General features: G+C 53.8%; 1 protein-coding gene across 18 annotated transcripts in view; it reads left to right on the top strand.

The window, feature by feature from the left end:
* Nucleotides 1–20,800, top strand: part of PTPRF (protein tyrosine phosphatase, receptor type F) — a 287,080-nt gene that overhangs the window by 254,042 nt on the left and 12,238 nt on the right. For 11 of the 18 annotated variants that reach the window (XM_027683284.1, XM_027683287.1, XM_027683288.1 and 8 more), the window contains 5 exons: nt 449–564; nt 3,322–3,354; nt 6,247–6,344; nt 14,212–14,335; nt 16,217–16,392. In XM_027683284.1, the coding sequence (XP_027539085.1) occupies nt 449–564; nt 3,322–3,354; nt 6,247–6,344; nt 14,212–14,335; nt 16,217–16,392 (547 nt within the window). The remainder of the gene's footprint in view (nt 1–448; nt 565–3,321; nt 3,355–6,246; nt 6,345–14,211; nt 14,336–16,216; nt 16,393–20,800) is intronic. The other 7 variants (XM_027683290.1, XM_027683289.1, XM_027683293.1 and 4 more) reach the window with 1 other exon arrangement.

Below are 20,800 nucleotides of genomic sequence, written 5' to 3'. Positions count from 1 at the left end.
ATACACGCCTTGGGTGCCTTCAACCATTCAAGACATGTATTAATGGCCCAATAAAACACACCCTGAAGAGCCTTTACACTATTATATTATAGCATTCTATATTTAAATATTTCTAATACTTGAAAAAAATTTTATTATATCCTTCCACTACAGGAAATAGTTCCTAGAGACAGTAAGAGGAAACAACATCTGCATTTTCTCCAATAAATATTATGCAGAATGCCACATTTCAAAGTGCCTCGCTAATCAAACATCTGACATTGCTTACATATGATCTTTCCTGTTTCATAGATGGGAAATGGGAGGCATGGAAGATGATGTGACTTGCCCAGAGCCCCAGGGAGCCTGGGATGGAGCTGAGACACAGGGACCCAGACTCTTTCCCAGGATGGTTCAGGCCAGTCTCTGCCAGAGCTCACCTGCTTGTTTCTGCCCTCTCTGTCCATAGGAAAAGGGCACACTCCCCCTCTTCCAAGGATGAGCACTCCATTGGCCTGAAGGACTCACTCTTGGCCCACTCCTCTGACCCAGTTGAGATGAGGCGACTCAACTACCAGACTCCAGGTAAGGAGCAGCTCACACTCTTGCATCCTGCCCCCTCCAGTTCCCCTTTGCCACGTCGCCGTGCCAGAGGTGGAGTTACAGTCCTTCCCACCCTCCAGCAGCTCCACACCCTCTCAGTCACAGTGGCACAGAGGGAGCTTTAGACCGGGGATGTCCAGGTGTCTGCTGTGTGGGTTGCAAATCCTTCTCCCTGGCCCTGTCACTGCAGGCCTGCAAGGCTGGGGAGCCTGGGTGGGGCCAGCCTGTTGTGTGGTGTGTGTCAGACATTCCGTGAAGCTCACTGCAGTTGTCCTGAGCCGGGAGGAGCCTCCACGCAGTTGGGAGTGTCCGTACCTGCAGCGGTCCCGGGCACTGCGCTGGCTTGGCCTGGGCTGGGGTTCAGTGCCAAGCACCCCTGCTGCAGTGCTGGCCACATGGGCTGCATCTGGGGGAATCAGGAGGTACAGAGCCCTCCTGCTGCTGAGGGTGTCCCAGCAGCTTCATCCCAGCATCTTTGGCGGGCTGACTCTCCTGCTCTGCTCGGCTGAGAGTGAAGAGAAGAGCTACGTGCAAACTACATTGCTCCCCAGCCAGTGCTGTGGCCCAGTGAAGGGCACTGCTGGTCAGGGTGGTCTCAGTGCAGAGGATGATAGTTCAGTAGAAGCCATTCTCTGCCTGCTGGGTGCCTCAGGCTGTAGCTGGTTTGCCAGCCAGTGGAGGCAACTGTACTTCGCACTGCAGAAAGGTCTTGTGCTGCTGCTTTGTGCCTGCACGTCTCTGATGGCACCGAAAGCACAGTACCTGTCATTGTAGTGATCAGAGACAGGCTCGCCCTGACTCGTTCAGAGCCTTTCAGAAAGTCCAAGTCCTAGATGAACTGAGGGAGCGCCTGGGCTTTTGTGATGGAGGGAGCAGTTCAGCAGTAAATGAGGCACATACAGCTCTCTTCTAACTTGCAGCTCCTCCTGGTCTGTAACCTACTTTCCTTTTCCTCCTGCTGCTCATTCATCTAAGAGCTTTCATCTGACAGGAGAGTTTTGGAGGGACCATTTCCTGATGTAAAACTGCTGTGTCTGGCAGTGGGGGCAAGAGGAGCCTTTCCTGTTGCCACTCACAGCAGTCTGACTCACATCTGGGGTGAGCTTCACCAGCACATCATCTTCTGAGCCCAGGCAGCTGTCAGAGATCCATAGTTAGTGCATCTCCCAGGCAGGACCAGTGGCACATCTCAGGGATGGGAGGCAGCCACAGCCTGGCAGTTCCCAGCAGAGCTGGCACGTTAATTGGCCACAGCACAGGCCAGCATGGTATTGCAGCACGGGAGGAAAGTGCTGTGGGGAGAAAGGAAGGCACCTGTGCCAGAGGAGGAACATCTCAACAGGCAGATCACTGGGAGCAGCACTAAGGAGGGGGTCACACACAGTCAGCAACAGCGTCCAGCTTGCTGAGGAGGAGCACAGTCTTGAACAGGGACAGTTATGCATGGGGACAGGCCTCTGTGACATGTCTCCACATGGGCACAAGAGCCATCTTTGCTGTGTGCTTGTGGTTTGCATTGCACAGGGGATTGTGACAGGTCTGCTCCCGTCTCCAGCAAGATTGGGGTGTTTGCAACAAGGACATCCCTTGCTAGAGCTATAGCAAGGGTCAAGAGTTGCCATCAGAGAGAAGAGGGGTCTGGGAAATTTTCTTTTCCCGTCTGTGCCTAAGGATAAGCCAAAGATGCTGGCTCATTTGGTGAGTTTGCAGAGCTCTCTGGAGAGGCCAAAACAAGCCACAGTGCCCAGTTCACTTGAGACAGCAGCAGGGGCCTGGGACACTGCCAGACAATGCTCCTCCACCATGACACAGCACTGTGTCCTCCTCCCCTTCTCCCCCCTGCATCACTTGTGAGTCTCTGAGGGGCAGAAGTGGGTGTCGTGCAGTTAGAAGTGACTGTTCCAGCTCCTGATGAGCTTGTCCTCATTAATGAGGTGCATGAAAACCACCAAGCCCAGTGGGTCCATGCTGTTGCCCCTGTCACCCGCCGGAGGTTGAGGCAAGTGCTGTGCGGATGCACTGACAAGAGGTGCTGGCCACCAGCCCTGGTAGCTCCCTGCTGGAGCATGCTGAGCAGGGAAAACTTGTTTAATGCATAATTAATTGGGCTACTGTTATTAAATATTAAGCTTTCTCATTTTTGTGGTTCCTACTTCAGACAAGGGTTTTCCCCCCCGTCGGCCTGCCTGTGCTAACGTACTGCTGTGCCAAGTCACTGAGAGGATCCAGGACCAGGCAGTGTCCCAATACACCATGAAATGAGGCTGAGCTGTGCTGCCAATGAGCTGTGAGCGAGCTGGAGGCTCAGGGACGCTGAGCAGAGGTTGCTGGGGCTGAGTGCAGTCCTCGTGGCCTCCAGCCAGCACAGATGCCACCTGTACCTGCCATCCCCTGGCCCTCGCTGGCTCCCCCGGCGCACAGGGCTGTGGCCAGGGGTGTGCAGCTGGAAGTGTAGCTCTTGGTGTCACATGAAGACCCGTGTGCTCACTCCCCTGCAAGTAGCTCCAGCTCCATGTGTTTGCCATCGGGGGATGGCACTGGCCAGAGCCAACAGCCCAGCTGGAGAGCAGGCCCCTGGGCCAGGCAGTCGGTCCTGTGCAGGAGGGAGGCTCCCATTGCCGTGGCAGATGGTGCTTTCCTTTGCATCTTCATCTCTTTGTCTTTCCGTTTCTGAACCTCTGCGATGATGACTAAAAGCTAATTGGATTTCTGTTCTTGCCCCATTTCTTTTCTTTGCAGGTGCCAGTGTCGCCTGTTGCCCGAATATCTCAAGTTAGTTTTAACTCCTGTTTTTATCTTATGACACCTTTTGCTTTTTCTTTCACTTTCTCTCTCGTCTCTGTAATTTTTGTTTCAATGTCATGAAGGTCACCCTCACCCACAGCAGACTGTAAAATGGCAGCGATTTCACTTTCTGACATGATGTGTGGGGGCCAGGCTCAGTACTGCTCTCACGGCACTGCAGCAGCTCACCTCAGCACGGTGCAGAAGGGAAGGCCCCGAGTGCTGGGCTACCAGGAGGCTTCTGCAGCAGCCCATTGCCTGCTCCCATGCCACCTGACCCCCCAGAGTGGTGTGCCAGGCTCTACCATGGCACCAAGCCTGCAGCTGGCCCTGGGTGGGGACAGAGAACCTTGGCCATTCTGGAGGGGGTGACCAGCTAGGAACCCCAAATGGACAGATCTAAGGGTGCTCTTCAGCCCAGTGGTTGAACACACTCTCGTCCTACCTTGGGCAAACTGGTTTCCCTAGGCTGGCTGGGTTGCTGTGTCATAGAGTAAGGCAGAACATGAGCCAAGGGACGCTGATCATCTCTGAACTGCTGTGCAGTTGTTCTGCTTGGCAGTGTTGGCACCGGATTCCCAGGCACAGAGCAGAGGGACTTACTGCTCTAGAAGGTTGGATGGAGTAGTACCAGCCTGTGGGTGTCACTGCCCCTTTATTGCTTGTCTTCTGAGCTTCAAGTTCGCCCTCAAACAACCATGAAAGCGTAACCTCCCTGCCGCTGGATGTACAAGGCATCTGTGTGCAAACAGGAATGGGGGAAGTATGTGGGATAAATACTTCCCCCAGGAGCAGAGCCAAGGGCTTTGCAGTCTGCGGCCCTGCAGGCATTGTGAGACCTCTGAGCCCTTCTAGGCTTGTGGAGAGCTCACTATCCTCTTGCCAGAGCAATTGGAAGAGCATGTGGAAGTCCTGGCAAAGTGTACAAATCTCCTCCATCTTGCCCTGCAGTGGCAGTTGTTCTAGGTTCACCATGATGAAATTCCAACCACCTCTTTCTCCCCATCTGCCCTTGCAGCTCTTTTGTTGCTGCAACACAACCTTGGCCAGCAAAACTACAAGTTTGAAGAGACCCCATTGTATTTCTCAGTTGAGATGAGGGTCTAGCAGCTCTGCTGTGGTCTGTGCCATCCTTTGTACATAACCACGTTGGGATAAGCATGTACTGTGGTTATGTTCCAGCCTCTTTCTTCTTCCAGCCCCACACTTCTGCCTTGGCCCCGCACTGTTCTCGTCATTCAGTTGTTCAGTAACAGCTCTGCAAAGGCTGCTCCTGAGCTACAGCCTCAGAGCTCTGTCACCAGCCATCTTTGTGGGCCTGCTCAGCCACCTCAGGGATCCTGGTGGGTGAAGTGGCAAACAGAGGACCGTATGCAGAAGGACCTCAGCACAAGGCAGAAGAGGGATATTACCTTCTCCATGTGTCCATGTGTTCTCAGGCCATCCATGGATAGCTCTGCACTGTCAAGCGATGGCAGGACAAGTGTGTGTTGGATTGGGTCTTGCCTGTGTACAGATGTCAGGTGCTCTATGCAGAGGTCTGAGGTGTAACACTTCCATGTTATCACCTCGTGACTTGTCACCACTGTGTCAAATGCCTGTACCCAGCCTGGGGATTGCTCCATCACCTCCGTGGCCCATCGCTGCCATCTGCGGTGGCGTTCAGTCTCCCGAGAGATTGGAAAGCTCCTGGCTGTGCTCCAGCCTTTCTCCCTGAGTGTGAGTCAACAGCTTCAGCCTATTAATAATCCTTATTACCCATGTGGGGTTTCTGGGAAACCCACAGAGCAGCCGATGGAGTCACGAGCCTTGGGATTTGGATGAGATGTTTCACAACCACCTTCCTGCCAGTTCAGCATCTCAGCATCAGAGAAGGAGGTTGTGATAGTTGAGCCCTGAATCCCAGGGCCCTAGTAGGGCTCCTCCCAATCCCACATGCACACCACCACAGTGGTGTGGGATCTGTGGGATCCCCTTTTCTAGGCCTTTCTCCTGAGCAGGGCTTCGGCTGTGCCCAAGATGAGCCATCCTGCCTTAGACAGGTCAAGAGTTCTGCCATGGCTTGAGCTGCATGCCAGCTCACAGCAGCCTCCTAAAGGCTGCTGGAGGGCACGTCACTGCACATGGTGCCTTGCACGAGCCAGCCCAGAGGAGCTGAATTTTGGGCCCTGGAGCTGGCTCTGCCTCTGGAGCATCACTGAAAAACACTTGAGTTATACATCTGCAGGCAGAGCTGCTCCTCAGCTCTCAGAATGTTGCACAGTGTCCAGCAGGGGAGCAGCCATTGCTCCTCCACAGGGCCCTTCTCATCTTTCCCTAGCTCCCTGGGGACTGGGGCAGCATCTCCCTACCCAAAAAGCTGCGCACACGCACTGCAGAGGTTTCGTCTGGAGCAGGTCTGGGCGAGTTTCTTTTTGGCCAATGCCGTTGTTAGGGCTAAGCAAGAGGATCAGCCTCAGCCCTTGGCAGTGAGAACACCAGAGGATCGGTGTGTTCAACTTCAACCCATGTGGGAGCCCGGGAAGCGCAGTGACAGCGTATCCTTGGGCTGTTCCTGCCAGGGGCTGTCCCGAGCCCCTGCCCGCTGCGTGGCCTGCTCTGTGTGCCCAGTGGCTGTACTGTCCTGGCTTGCTCACCCGGTCATGCACATTCTGCACATCACCTTTCTGTTCTGTTCACCGAACCGTGTGCTCTGACAGTGTGTGCCGCATGCCATGTGATCTCGTCGACCTCCCATCCATCCTGCCCAGCGCTTCACATCGTCACACGTGTCCGCCTCGCGCCCACTCTTTGGGTTTGCTGTGCACATGCCGTTGTTGAGCCTCCCTTGGCCCTGCGGAGCCATAACCTCTCCCTCCTCCCTCCTTGTCTCACTTGCAGGCATGCGTGACCACCCCCCCATCCCTGTGAGCGACCTCGCCGACAACATCGACCGGCTGAAGGCCAACGATGGGCTGAAGTTCTCCCAGGAGTACGAGGTGAGCGTGGGAGCAGGACGGGCTGCGGGGCAGAGTGATGCTGGCCAGGACCCCCAGCAGAGAGGGCTTGATGAAAGCTGAGCTGTGCCTCCCCTGCAGCAGCACCGCCTGGGCAGGCCCCACGCCAGCCCTGGGAGCCTGCCAGCTCTCCCTGCCAGCCCCAGAGCGGTGGGAACTCGCCTCGAGCAGTTGTAGCATGGCTGGTACAGGGAAAAGGCCTTGCAGCAGAATGCACAGCAGCCTGCCATGCTCCCACCATGGTTACAGCCTCAGAAGTGAATGGACAGCCTGCCTGCGCTGTCGCTGATTACTTTGTTCTGCTGTGTGAGGGCTGCCCTCCATCCGGGCTGGCTGAGGTATTTCAGTCCACAGCATCCTGTGCCCCTTCACTTCCATCTGCATGCAAAGCTTTGCTCTCTGTGCCATCCTCTGATGCCAATGAATATGCATTTGAGTTTTCATTCCTGCTTCCCCTTCTAATCTCCCCCTGAACACTGTTGGACTGTGCTGGCATTAGCCTGTGCCATTCAGCATCTCTGCCACCAGAAACTCTGCTGATGTCCCACTGCCCTGGAGTAGTCCCAGTTCCCCTCCCTGCACAGAGCTCTCTCTGCCCTACAGCCCTGAGCTGCAAACTCAACTACATTGCTGAATCATGCTCCTACCCTGGTCCATATCTCTGGTGGAGCCCCTGGGTAGGTACTGTGTGCACCCACCACTGATGCTGCCTTTGCTCACACACACAGGCACGCACTGGGCATTTGGTGAATCCCTCCATCCTGCACTGCACCTCTCCCAGCCCATCCCTGTCCTCCCCAGAGAACAACTTGGCAAGGGGGTGCACACATGGAGGGGAAGTGGCTGGCCTGCATGAGGGCTGCCTTGCGTTTCTAGGCACTCTCCAGGCTGCGTGATTGGGTTGAAACTGTGTAAAACTGTGAAAAGTTCCTCTGCCGCCATGAGAGCAGCAATGGCAGGATGATGTTTTGCTGTGCTTACATGCAGGACCCTCTTGAGCTGCAGGAGACTTGTAAATAAACCCCCAGTACTATTAAAGAGGGAATAAATTTAGGAAGTGTTCTTTGCATGTCTTATCACTTCTGTTTGAATTGTTATCTGCCTGTGCCTGTGGCCTCCCCTTCCTGCACCATACCTACACTGATTCATGAGATGAGATCAGAACATTTGCCCACGAGGTAGGATTATATATGCCAGGAAAGGAAAAGCAGATCTCTATGTTGAGAAGGCAAGGGACGAATTCCAGCTAGTTCAAAGGGTGTGCTGTGTGTATCCGAGGAAGGCACAGAGCTCTTTTTCGCTTTGGGATGCCAAGATGAGGGCTTTGGCATCCCTCTGCTTTCAGCTGTCTGAACGAGAGAGATGAGCTACAGCATTGCATTGCAACTTGGGAGATGTTTAAAGGAATAATGTGCTTCCCTTGCAGCTACCTGTGTGTTCATGTATGTCCTGCCAGTGGTGCAAGATGTGCAGTCGTATCTGTCTGCCTTGGGCTTTTTGTTTCCAGTCCAGCTGAAATGTTAAGCAGGGCTGTCCACAGGCAGGCTGTGGCTCTGCTGCACGGTGTGGATTTGGCAGGATCCGTTGTCTGTGCACTCCCATCCTCACACTAGGCCTGTGCTCATTAGAGCCTGCAGTGTAATACTGAGCTGTGGGAACTGTTTTGGAAAAAATGAGCATTAAGTAAATTCTCTTAGCTGCTTTCATGAGCCTCTCTCTTCTCATTTCTCTTTCTTTAGAATATCATGGCTGGTTGAGAGCACCAATCAGTTGTACTTCTCATGTTGAAGCAGCTATTAAGTAGCTGATTGTTGCATGTAATTTTTTCCCCTGGATTCTACTGTGTTTGACTCCTCATCGGCTGGAAATTACTGAACATGACAGGCTCATACAGTGTTTGACGCTGGGATGGACCCCAAAGCAGAAGGGGCTGCCCCTTGTTGGCATGTGGGGATCGATACAAGCATTTCCCATTTGAAATGAGAAGGATCTTGGACTGAGTTTGCAGAGAACAGCAGCTGCCTGTGCAGGATTGCTCTCATCCTGGTCCCTGTGTGCGTGGGCAGAGCAACAGCTCCCTTTGGGGCCTGCAATGGGAGGGCTGGAGGGCAGGATGGGCACAGTATGTGCTGCTGAGTAAGGGAATCTGCAGAGTGGATGCGGAAATAGCTGAGGTGGGAGGGGAACGGGCTGTGCAGCCCCGTGGGAGCCCGAGACAGGAACCACACTTCGGCACATTCTGTGCATTTCCAGTAAGTGGTGATACAGTCCCTGGGACTGTGTGAGCCACAGACCTTACACAGAGCTGAGTGGTGACCCAGCACTTAGAGAGATGGGAGCCCTGACCCTGTTCCCCATGGCATGGTCGTGCTGCCGGACTGGGCATAGCACAGCTGAGCAGGGAGACCCAAGGGAGGAAGGCACTGCAGGTGAACCCCCAAGGCCCATTTGCTGTTTGACTGTGCTTCGGAATAGTTGAATTTTAAGCGTTTTTGCAGAGTAGCCTGTCAGCCTAACATCTCCATGGGGTGCAGGGCTGTTTATAGATGGCTCGTGTTCCAGGAGCGGTGGCACCACAGGCAGAGAGCAAATATTTAACAGCACTTTTAACCACTGAGGCCAGCTGGCCCAGAGCCATCAGTCTGGCGCTTGCCTTAGTTGTGCAAGCAATAGCAGGGTAGCCTAGACACAGGTGACACAAAACAAGGCCTGTCAGCACCTCCCCGCACGCCTGGGAAGGGAGCACGGAAGGGTGGCAGAGATTTCTCACAGCTCTCTGACCTCCATTCCCACAGGTCAGAGAACAAATAATATTGCTCACACCAGTTTGCCACCCCGCGTGGCCGAGCAGCCCGTGTGACAAAGCCATCACAGAGCAAGCTGTGAGCTGGCTGCAGCCAGAGCAGGCTCATGAGTTGCAGGCCAGGCCAGCCCTCTCCCCTGGTGCCCAGGAGCCATCCCAGCTGGACCTCCTGGTGCGACAGGAGAGGTTGAACTGCAGGTGCTGGGAGCTGAGCTGGCTGCAGACACAGTTAACTGCTGCCAGCTGCTCTGGTGTGGGGCAGAGCACAGCCCCACCATGCTCCCTGGGCATGCAGCAGCTGGGGAGCGGGGTACAAAGGGTCTGGCAGCAGCTTCTGGCCTGGCTGCACCAGGAGAGTATTTCATTTTTAGTGTACACTACAGTGAATTTACAGTGTGGGACTAATGGAATTAAGTCGAAGGGAGGCTGAGCCCCATGACTGTGGACCTGCGGGTGGTGGCAGGCGCTGTCGCTGTGTTGGAGCTCCTCCTGTGGGCACCTTCCCACGCTGCAGCCTGTGCACCGGGGGCAGGCTACTGCCCTCGGATGGTGCAGGAATACCTGCACTGGTACAAACAGGTGCACACACACACACACACTGTGTCACACGCCGTGGCTGTGGGATCCAGCAGGCCGGGTGCTGGTGTCCCCTTTGGTGCTTTTAGCAAACACAGGACTGGCTGGCTCCAGCCAGCACTAGTTCCTGCTCCCTTGTGGCTGCTGCTGTTTCTGGGCTAGGTCCTGCATCACTTTTCCAGGGAAAACTTTTTCCTTACATCCAAGCTGCAGCTTTTGCCCCTCATGCCCAGTCCCTTTGGCGTGTCCGTCTAGTGTAAGGCCCCTGGGAGCAAAGCAGGCTGTAGGTGATGAGAACCTGACAGTGTGGCACTGCCCAGCACATTAGTTCTTGGTGATCTTTAGGTTGTGTATGAGATTTGACTGTGCCCCTGCTTCCTAGTGTAGTGGGGAGGCTGCAGACCCTTCCTCACAGTTTTCTAAGGAGACAAACTGCTGGCCTGCCCAAACCCTGTGTTCGCTTGCGTTTTCCTTAAAGCCACTGTGGACATTGCATCTCCCAAGTCCTGGCAAGGCAGCTTAAGTGGTGGGAGAGGTGCTTGGGTTCCTGGGGCCGCTGAGCCCAGGAGGTGCTGGACCCGGGGTCCAGATAGCACCCAGGGAGCCGCTTGTTGTGGGTTTAATGGGCTGATCGGGAACCTGCCTCACGCAGCACTCACGTTCCGGTAATAAGAATAATAAGGCTGAAGCGCTGCCAGCGATTGATTCAGAAGCACATTATGTCCTCATTTGAGACGCAGCAGAGATTGACAGTGGTCAATGCTTGTGCTAATGTGGTTGATTTCACAGGAGGCCGGGAAGCACTCACCACCTGAGCACCTTCCCAGCCCCGTGCCCTTGTGCAGCCACCTGAGCTGCTGAGCAGTGCGGGGTCAGGGCTGCCCAGCTCCTTGGCTGCCACAGGCAGGGCCAGCCGTGCTGCCACAGGGGTCTGCCTGCCCGGGCTGCCACAGGGGTCTGCCTGCCTGGGCTGCCACGTCTGCCAGCAGCGGGTACTTGGCATATGGAGGGATTTTGGAGCTGCACTGCGGAAGGGGAGCAACAAACCCAAGGTGGACTGTATCTGAGAGATAAACTGGCACCCAGGAATGTTTTCAAGGCATTTGCAGAGTGCTCTCGAGTCTGTCGAGGAAAGAGCCTTTTTCCAATCCTGTTTCAGTGGTCTGACTCTGTCTTCATGGCATTAGCAGCAGGAATCCCTGAACTACTTTGGAGAGATTGCTCTTTGCACTTCCATGCTGGGAAGGAGGAGTTTCACTAATTGGGCTTTTTCTTAATTTGCACTTGCTGTCTTACAGCATCTCCCCTGTCACTTTAAAGCAAAGTAAAACTAAAAGTCATGGGGCTTTTAAGTTTGTTCCTGGCTCATTTCCTTCCAATTTCCTAGCCCTTCTGCTTTCTAGGAAGAATGAGTTGAAAGTGTTACTCTGATCAAGTTTTGGGATGAAGCAGTCATTCCCATGAGCCCCAAAAAGGAATAAGAGCAGATTCCCAGAGCCCAAGCAGTTGTGGAGCAAGGTGGGGAGACAAGGCAGTGCTGCCACAGTCAGGGACTGCAGAGCATTGTACAGAGATGGGACAAGACTTGCCAACCACCACTCCATGTAAGGGTTCCAACTGCTCTTCAAGCAGCCCATCATCCTCTGGTTTATTTACTCATTTGTTTGCCTTAAAGGGGGGAACAGGTGTACATTAATTCATCACCAGAGTTTAAATTAAATCATTTTACTTCTAAATGAGTCAATAATTTGCAGGAGTATTTAATTAGAGCCTCTTTGCACTCAGGTGCTCTATTACTTCTGACTTTCTCACCTGTTTGCCCTCTTAAGAGGCTGATGATGATTAGACCATTTCTGCACATCCTCATTGCACATCAAAGCAATTAACCCTAATGGCAACCCCTTGATGCTCCTCCTTGGTTCTAGGGGCTCTTGGCAGCCTTATCCCACCCCCCTCAGGAAATAACTCTTTCTTCTGCTGTGGCAGGACACGGACTTGCAGTGCAAAGCTCACTGCACCGCACAGCTCGGTCGCCCTGCAGCCGTGTGGCACTGATGTGCGGTGTAGATTGTGCACCAACAACTGCACTGAGCTCTGCCTGCCTCTGCTGAGGGGGGAGGACTTGCTCCAGCACCCGCTGAGAGTGTTCACAGGGTGCAGGTAGGGCTGGTGCTTTCTTGGGTTGCTTCTGCACAGCAACAAGATGCTCACTGATGCCTTCAGGGCCAGTCTCAGCCCCATTGCCAGGTTGTCAGTTCTCTGCATGGGCTGTCTGTGCAGACTAAGGCCACCTTTTTGAAAAATAAGTATTATTTGTGTCTCTAATAGGCATTGGTGGGTCCATCTCTTCCTCCTTAGTTTGTCTATTTGTGCTTCTCCTTCGGTGTGCTCTGGATTGACCAGGCTGGTATCAAAACCCCTCTCACTTCTCTCTACTCCAAACCGAAAATTCCTTACATGTTATATTCCTCTTATTTTTTCATGCCTTTGATAATTTCTGCACTGCCCTTCTGCAGTTCAGCTCCACCTTAGGTGGGCAGCAGTCCTCCCTGCCACACAGCTGAGAGGAGAACATCCAAAGAGCTGATCCAGTGACCAGCCTATCCTGAAAACAAAATACATGTGCCTGGATGAAGTGAAGTGCCCCAGAACGCCATGAGCTGTGCTGGGATGTCTCTGTGCCTGGGCAGAGGAGTTTGCAGAGGCTGTGGCAGCCAGGCCAGTGGGTTTCCAGCCAGAAGCAGTGCTTGCAGCCTCCACTCTCTCCATCCCTGCTGCTGCGCCTCTGAGCACAGCGGCTGCCTACTTATTACACTGATAATAGAAAATTACAGGTTTTCTGTAGGAAATGTCTATTTACATCCTACATTTCCCAAACTGCCTATTAGCATCGCTGTGATGTCACATCCTCCTGCGTGTTTTCGTCAGCGCTGGCCCCTGTGCCTGCAGGCAGCCTGCTGCTGCTGCGGGGAGGGCCGGCAGCGTGGGCCACGCGTGGGGACAGACAGACAGACAGACAGCTGCCACCTGGCACAGCACTGGCCCCTGGTGTCACAGATCCCTCAGGGCTGCTGCAGCAGTGCAGGCAGTGCCTGTGCTCTGTGCCAGTATCCACACCCAGTGCTGGCTGCTTGGGAAGGGCCTGCTCCACAGCTGAGGGGTGCAGGGGACAGCATTGGATGTCACCTTGCGCACAGCTGATGGTTGGTGGGACTGAGCAGAGGGACCATGAGGGCTGTCCACGTCAGCCCAGTCAGGGAGCTGTGCTTCTCGACTCAGCCTTTTGCTCACAGCTGATGCAGAGCTGACAGGCAGGCATTTCACTGCCTAAGAAACCTCCTGACACGGCTCTCTGCCCGGCGATGAACACGGATGCCTGCAGAGAGCACAGCATGCTGTGCTTCCTCTGGCCTCTTTACCCAGCGTTCATGTCTCTGGGCCAGCAAAGTTTTGGGAACCCTGAGCTGGAGCCTGATTTTAGTGTTTTGGCGGTGTTGGTAATTTCGGGGCAAAGGGTTCATGGCATGACTGTCCTGCTGTAGCTGTTTGCCCCCAGCTTGCCCAGGGCTGCGTGTGCCGAGCAAGTCCCTACATGAGGCAGCTGTTCGGGTGCCTCACAAGTCTCTCAGACAACAAAGCCACCCCATCTTCAAGGGGTGCTTTAGGGATGGTCCTTGTTCACCTTGGTTTGTGCACGGACAAAGACGAAAGGGAAGGCTTTGGGAAGAGGCTTGCCTGGCCTTGGAGGAGGCGAGACTGGCTGCACCAGCACATGGCTCATGGGAGAATCATTGGATGTGCGAGGCCAGGTGGGAGTGGGGTGTGTGCTTTTCAGGCAGCTGCATAATGTGCAGGCCTTTGGCCAAGATTTACAACGATGTCTCTTCTCCAGGTTTATAGTTTCTTGTCACTCTGTTAACTCAAACAAGAGATATTTACATTGCATAAGTAGCTGGAGCAGTGGATAGTAACCTATCAATTTTCATGACCATTCCCTGGCAAAAGCTCATAGGCTGTCTTGCAGGGCACTAATACTGAAAGCTCCTGGGGCACAAGGCACCCAGGGCTTGCTATATTTCAAGAGACTGCAGTTCAACAGCTAATAAAACCGCTAGGTCAAGAACTGTGCAGTCAGGTCTCTCTGGAGTCCTGGCAGAAGACCAAATTTCTGCTGATGGGTAGCTCCAGAGGAAAGGATAGCACACAGCAGAGGAGATGAAGGCTCATCTGCAGCAGGCTGCCCCAGCGAGGGGCTGCTTTGCCTGCAGGTCATGGGATGCATGTCCCACTGGAAGCTGTTTTTCAGTGTGGTCTGGCTTGACACTGCTGCTGTGGACACCCATGGAAGTTGTGTCTGGCCTGGGGAGAGCTGTGCAGGGCAATGCAGATTTCCTGACTGAAACGTGTGTGCTGCAGTATCTCACTGCACTGTAACTACTCCTGACTCCTTCCTTCTCTTTCTCTCCACAGTCCATTGATCCAGGGCAGCAGTTTACCTGGGAGAACTCCAACCTGGAAGTGAATAAACCCAAAAACCGCTATGCAAACGTGATTGCCTATGACCACTCACGTGTCATCCTGACCTCCATCGATGGTAAGAGTGACTCTGAAGTGGGTACCCCAGCAAGCAGCTGAACCTGACTGTAGCAGGGGACCATCTTTTTCCCCATTTTCAGTTGAGCAGGGGCAAACACCAAGTATCAGCATGATCAAATATTTCTTCTGGATGGCCAGAAGAGAGAAAGGGCTCTGCAGAGCTTTCCTCAGAGCAGTGTGTCCTGTGTGGCTGCTGCTTGATACTGCTTGGCAACAGAGATGTCTGTCCCAGCAGCCTTGCTACTTCTGTCCTTGCTGTGTGACTTCATCTGCCTCCCTCAGTACCTGGTGAAACATGGCACTGTTAGCCCTGCCACCCTCTGTCCCAGCACAGCTGTCAGGCCAGTATCTTCCTCTTGGACTTGCCAGTATATGTTCCCAAGAAAGTGCCCACAGTGGCTCAGATTGAGGGGCACCCCTTCCCCTGGGACATCAGGCTCCACTCATCCCTGTATTCCATGGGAGATGCATCGAGCTCTGGTGTCCATAGCACTCACTCCCATGGCTCCGAGAACCAGCCCCACGTCTCTGGAGTCTGGGCTAATACATGTTTTTAGTTCTCTTGCACACAGAGGAGCTGTTCTATAAACCAGCATCCAGCTCTGCCCAGCAGACCTGAGCCCACTCATGGGGATGAGGAAGATGCAGCTAATTCAATGCCTGGGGAAGGAACTGGGGCCTGGCTTTGCACAGGTGGCCCTAGAGTCGCTAGCATCTTTTTTCTAGGAATGGAAAAGGCTTTTCTAATGCTAATGCACTACTCATCCTCTTCGGGAGGAGGAGGGGGGGGCCAAACAGTCCCTCACAGCAAGCCCTGTTAAGCAGCAGCAGCAGCAGCTATGTGATTCCCTGGCATGCCTGCTCACGGGCAAACCCTCTCAGACAGCTGTGGGGTGAACACGTGGGGGAATCCCTGTTTTCTAGCCTGACTCAGTTGCTGTAAGTAGTGTCTGTGCCTTCCTGGGAACCGTTCCCAAAGCACCCTGCCAGGTCCCCGCCGCCCATGCCAAGGGAGCCAAGTGCTGCACTCCGGCTGCTGCCGCTCCCCCAGAGCCACCAGCACTTGCTGTCTGCTGGAGACTGCGAGACCTGTAGAAAATTCCCCAGCACAAAAGGACAAGGGGTGACCCCCAGCTTTATTTCCTTCCTCTAATGAAATGCAGATGCTCTCTCCCGGGGAGACAAGGAGGTTTCATGCTGCTTCCTCTCCCTGTGGCCCGGGCAGCCCATGCTGAGCAGAGTTTGGAAGCAGCCCCAGGCTTCTGCTTTGCCACATTTATTTTAGTAACTAGTGTTTGCATTTTAAAGGCCTTTACAAAAAATTCCTTTCCTTAAAGTGGTGGAGGCAGAGTGGAGGCTGGAGCAGCCTCTGTCAGAAGGCAGCAGAGGGGGTCTCACACAGAAAGGTTTCAGTGGTAGTGGGATCTCCTCCTCCTCTGGGATACCTGTTCCTGCAGGAAGGATGGGAGGACATCCCTGCCTGACATCCGTTTCTAACAGAAGCAAACTAATGAAGCAGCCTCATTTTTAAAAGGTGCTGTAGGACCATAACAAATTGCTGGTGAATTTAAGACAATTATTTCAATGAGTTGCTTGGGGCCAAACGTGCTCCTTTAATATTCCTGCCTGTGAATTTCCCTTTGTGTGCGGGTGGCAGCTGTCTCTCTGCTTTGGTGTTGCCTGCTTGTTCCATTAATGTGGGAGTTACAAAGGATTCTTCTTTGTTCAGGCACCATCCCTGTCCTTTGCAGGATTCCTGGGAGAAAGATCTTGCCATCCCCAGCCTCTTCCTCTGCCTGCAGGGCCCTGCAGAGCGATAGGTACAGACAGGGTCGTGGGCTGCCCCCCGAGTAACAGTTGCCCTCTTTCTGCTGCACAGGAGTCCCCGGCAGTGATTACATCAACGCCAATTACATCGATGGGTATCGGAAGCAGAACGCCTACATCGCCACACAGGGACCTCTGCCAGAAACCCTCAGCGACTTCTGGAGGATGGTGTGGGAACAGAGAACAGCAACTATAGTCATGATGACCAGGCTGGAGGAGAAGTCCAGGGTACAGTGTGTGCTTCCTTTCTTTCCTGGGGCTGTTGAGGGGCGGGAGAGAGAGGTAGGAACACCTTACAGCATAAGGGCATCCAGGGAGAGGCAGTTCCAGGGATGTGGCTCACTGTGGCTGGCAGCCCAGCAACAAGTGCCTTGTAAGTGTGTCCCTGTGGGGCAAAACCTCCTGTCATTGTCCTGCTCGTTTACCCCTGTTTTGCCTGTGTGTCTGCGTGCACACCCGTCCTTTCCCTCCCCACATCATTCACACCGAAGGGAGAAAGGAAAGCTCTGAAATGGGGAGTGTGGACAGTCCCAGAAGCTGAGAAGCTGCAATGGGTAGATTGTACCAGCAGCATCCTGCGGCCTGACAGGACCCTGGCACCTTTGGCAATGCAGGGGAATGGCTGACAGGGTCTCATTGCAATAACAAGACTAATTTGTGCCTTGTTCAATGACAATATGTATAAATGATCAGCTCGTACTGCCAGGATTAGATATTCTGATGTAATAAATGCAAAGCTGCCTGCAAACCGTGGGGAAGGTGTGAGGTGGAGCAGGAGCCCTCACTGCAGATGATACTTAAGGTTTTCATGCCAGAGGTTCTTACTTAGCCCCAGAAGCAGGAATTTGTAAGCTGTGACCAAGTGCTCCCATGCTCCCCTGCCCAAGCAGGAGGCAGCTTCTGCCTCTTGTGATCCAGTTTGTTCCTAAAAGTAAAATTTTAGTGGTGAGCATTTGTACTTGTAGAATATTTTAGTGTTGCCATGCCAACAGCAGGAGAAGGGGCTTGTGCGCTCAAGCTGTGAAGCACTGGTTATTTTTAGCCCAATAAGCTCATTCTTGAGAAGCAGAAGCTGTCAAGTTTGGGTTTAGTTAAAACTTTTGCCCGCATACTCTCCCTCCTTTTCAAAGCTTTAGCACTGAAATGCTCACAGGGGTGTCCCAGCCCACGCTGGCTGGGAGGAAGCAGCTGGAACAACCGATCACTGTGGCAAAACAGATCTGCTTTCTCTGCATGTACAAAAACAGGCATTGTCGATGGGTTTCCCCGGCTCTGCAAATGCCCTACAGCCTGCAGGGAAAACCAGTGTTCCTTGGAGATGAGCTGCCTCCAGGGAGGTAACCCCAGCTTTGCACTGTGCTTCCCCCTGCACAGCCCTGCCTGTTCTGTCCGGTGGCCACTGTCACCCACCCAGCCCAAATGCAGGGAAATTAATCTGACTCAGGGCTTGGCACATGGGCTAAGCAAGATCAGAAGCTTCTGATCAACCACCCTCTGCAGCTGGGGGTTGTATGGGGACTTTTTTGTGCCTTCACATTTCAGTAATGGAGCATATATTTGAAGTACAAGGAAAAGCCCTTCTAGGTTACCAAGGAAATCCATGCCTGGAGTCCTGACTCACTTAACTTCCGGGCTGCTTAGTTATGGCAAAGCACTCCAAGGTGCGTGTTTCTTGAAGATAACGGGTTTCCTTTGACCCCACAGGCTCTTGTCTTTGCCCAAGATGCCTGTGCTGCTGAGCTGTGCGTTATCTCCCCCCAGCACGCTCCCTGTCATATCATCCCGCTGTTGCCTCTTGCAGTATTGGTTTCTGTCCCAAACACAGTGTGTGTGGTCAGGCTTCTGGTGACAAGACAGGCACCGTGAATCCCTGTCATGGGCAGGAGGTGACCAGAGCCCTCACAGAATCTGCAGTCAGCCTGCATGACTGGGCACACTGCCCAGGGGCTCTGGGCTGACCCAACCAGACCCAGACCCCAGCATTTGCTCCCTGGCACAGCCTGCCCATGTCCTGCTGCCTCTTTGGCACATCCCCAGCACTAATGAGAAGTGGGCAGTTTTCTCAGGCACTGCAGGAGGGGCAGGGTGCCAAGGGAGGCAGTGGAGAAGCCTGGCCACTCCTGAATCCAACCAGCCATCCACAGCAAGGGCTTCCCTGGATGTGTTTGCTGGACTCTGTAGGTGTCTCAGGGCATCCCCTCACAGCAGAGCCCCTTCAGGGAGGTGGGATATGGACTTCTAGGAGATAATTTTCTGTAGGTTGTTTTGTTGTCTTTTTCAGCATCCTCCAAGACAAGATGGCTTTCAGCCACCTTGCTGCTCTGCTTTTCCTCGTGCCCCTTTGATGGTGGCTCTCTCGGGAGCACACCTTTTTGGGACCAAGGAAGATCCCATCCCCGTCATTGCCCGTTGCTCCAGACTTTCAGCATGAGTCACTGCTTTGCAGTTCGTTCCACTCCAGAGCCTTCAAACCTCATCTGATGTAACCCCTTGGGTCCCTGCAGCATTGCTGCCTGCTGATGCTCGGGCTGCTGTGGGACAGCACTGCTCCAGGCAGTCACGTGGCGTCACAGCGTGACCCAAGGGTGACCTTGCTTGAAAGTCCCCTTGCCCAGGGGCTTCAATGTGGGCACAGGACTGTCTGTCCAGCTGCAGAGCCTGGGGTGGGTAGCAGGGCCTCCTGGCGAGATGCCCAGCGCAGAGCAGGCTCTGCCACCTCTCCAGGCGAGCTCCCCAGGTCACCCTCGGCAGTGCTGTGATAAGCCGACCAGGACCAGCAGCAGCTTGGCAGCCCTGTGGGGGTGACACTGCTTTAAAGGGCTCCTGAGCTACAGGGGGAAAAAAAATCTTTAAAGAGCATCAGCTTTTATGGTCTGCAATTTCAGCTGGCTTGATGGTCCAAATCATCCTCCCTTTTTCATGTTTTCACAAAGCGAGAAGCACATAAAGGATAGAAATGGCTGGATTGTGCAATTTAGCTGCCTTCAAAGCTTTACAATCAGTTTCAGAATCATTTGGTGGCGGTTCAGAAACACACATTGTAGATTAGCTTTCCCGAAGCTGCGAGCGTGGCACATCCCTGCCGGGCTGTGTTGCATGAGAGAGGTATTAAAGCAGGATTTCTCCTACCCTGGGCTATCCCCAAGAGCCCGGCAGAGTGAGGTCTCCCAGAGCAGCGCCGTGGCTCGTTCTGTTCCACCCCAGAGCACCCAGCAGCCATCCCTGGGGCGTGATCTCCGCTGTCCCCAGGCAGGGGTGTAAAGAGGCTGGTGCTCGAGGGCTCTGGGGAAGAGGAGCCTGGCAGCCACATCGTGCTCCAGCCCTCTCACTGGCAGCGATGCCATCTGGAGCTTGCAAGTGGGGCCAGGAGCAGAGCACAGCTCTCAAGCTTGAAGAGAGGTGCCCGGCTGCTCTTGGGCACAGGGCATCGAAGGGGAGGGACAGGAGCCACTCAGCAAAGCTGCAATGAATGGTTGTTCAGGACATTACTGAGCTCCTTAAGTTAATGAGAAACAAGCGCTGCCAGAAGAAAACATCTCTTGTCTGCTTTAGTGCCACAGTGTATCGGCTTCAGCATAAAATTTACAGAGCTTGAAAATGGGGCATAAACATTATGGGTAAATTTGGCAGAAAATGTGACTGACTCTTATCTGGTCATGAATAAATAATTTTCAATTACCAGCCCAGGCGCTGCTATTATCCCACACAGGGAACTCCTCTGAAGTTTGTTTTGTGCTCGAGTACACATGGCCCTGCAGCATGTGGGTGGCAGGAGGAGACTGCTCTCCCCGAGGTGTGGGCTCAGGCACAGGGACACGCTGTGCTGTTCCCCTGAAACATCCTCTGCAAAGCACACCAAGGGCGACACAGCAAGCAGCTGCCCCAGCATTTACAGGATGCCACGCTGCCCTCCCCTCCTTCAGAGAGGGGTCACGTCATCCCCAAGCCAGACTCAGGCAAGGCAAACTCAGGCCTCGGTGGAGGCACAGCCTGCAGCTGCCACCCGCTCGTGAGGATGGGATCAGTTTAGCTGTGAAATAAGGTTTGTGACCTCACAGTTGTTCGTGCTGCAGCCAGTCAGTGTCTAATAACAGGCTGCACTCTGCCAAGTGGGGAAGAGGAATCTTCTGAGATTTTTGCAGGGCCTGCCACGCTGCTGCAGGTCCAGGGCAGCACAGCAGCTTGAATGGCTGGAGACCCTGGGCAGGAGGCAGCAGAGCTGCTCTGGGTGCACGGGCACCTGCTGTACCCCATTAGGCAGCCTTGCCCCAGGCACTTCTGCCAGGGCAGGGCTTACTGAGAGAAGAACCCAAAACAGCAGGGACAGGTGCATCCCTCTGGCTGCAGGTGTGTCTGCATTCCAGAGCCAGAGTGCAGGATGAGGGCTCTGAGCTCTCACAAGCCCCACCCTGCTGAAAGTGCTTTCAATTAGAAGGCAGAACTTCATTGATTTCTAATTAAGCTTATTGTTTCCCTTCCCACACATTCCCCTGTAAACACGTTCTGCTAATAATTAAGTTTACTATTCCTTGACAAGCACAGATGATCTTCCATTCACTCCTCTCTCCTAGGGCGGGAAACCATTTTCGGTGCAGTGCACACGGGTGGGAATGAAGCCCTCCTCCTGTCAGCCAGG

This window comes from Neopelma chrysocephalum, unplaced genomic scaffold (genome assembly GCF_003984885.1).
Source record: "Neopelma chrysocephalum unplaced genomic scaffold, ASM398488v2 Primary Assembly neopelma1_64, whole genome shotgun sequence".
In the NCBI taxonomy this organism is placed as follows: Eukaryota; Metazoa; Chordata; class Aves; order Passeriformes; family Pipridae; genus Neopelma; species Neopelma chrysocephalum.
Note: the sequence above shows the minus strand (reverse complement) of the source record. Positions and strands in the feature narration are given on the sequence as shown.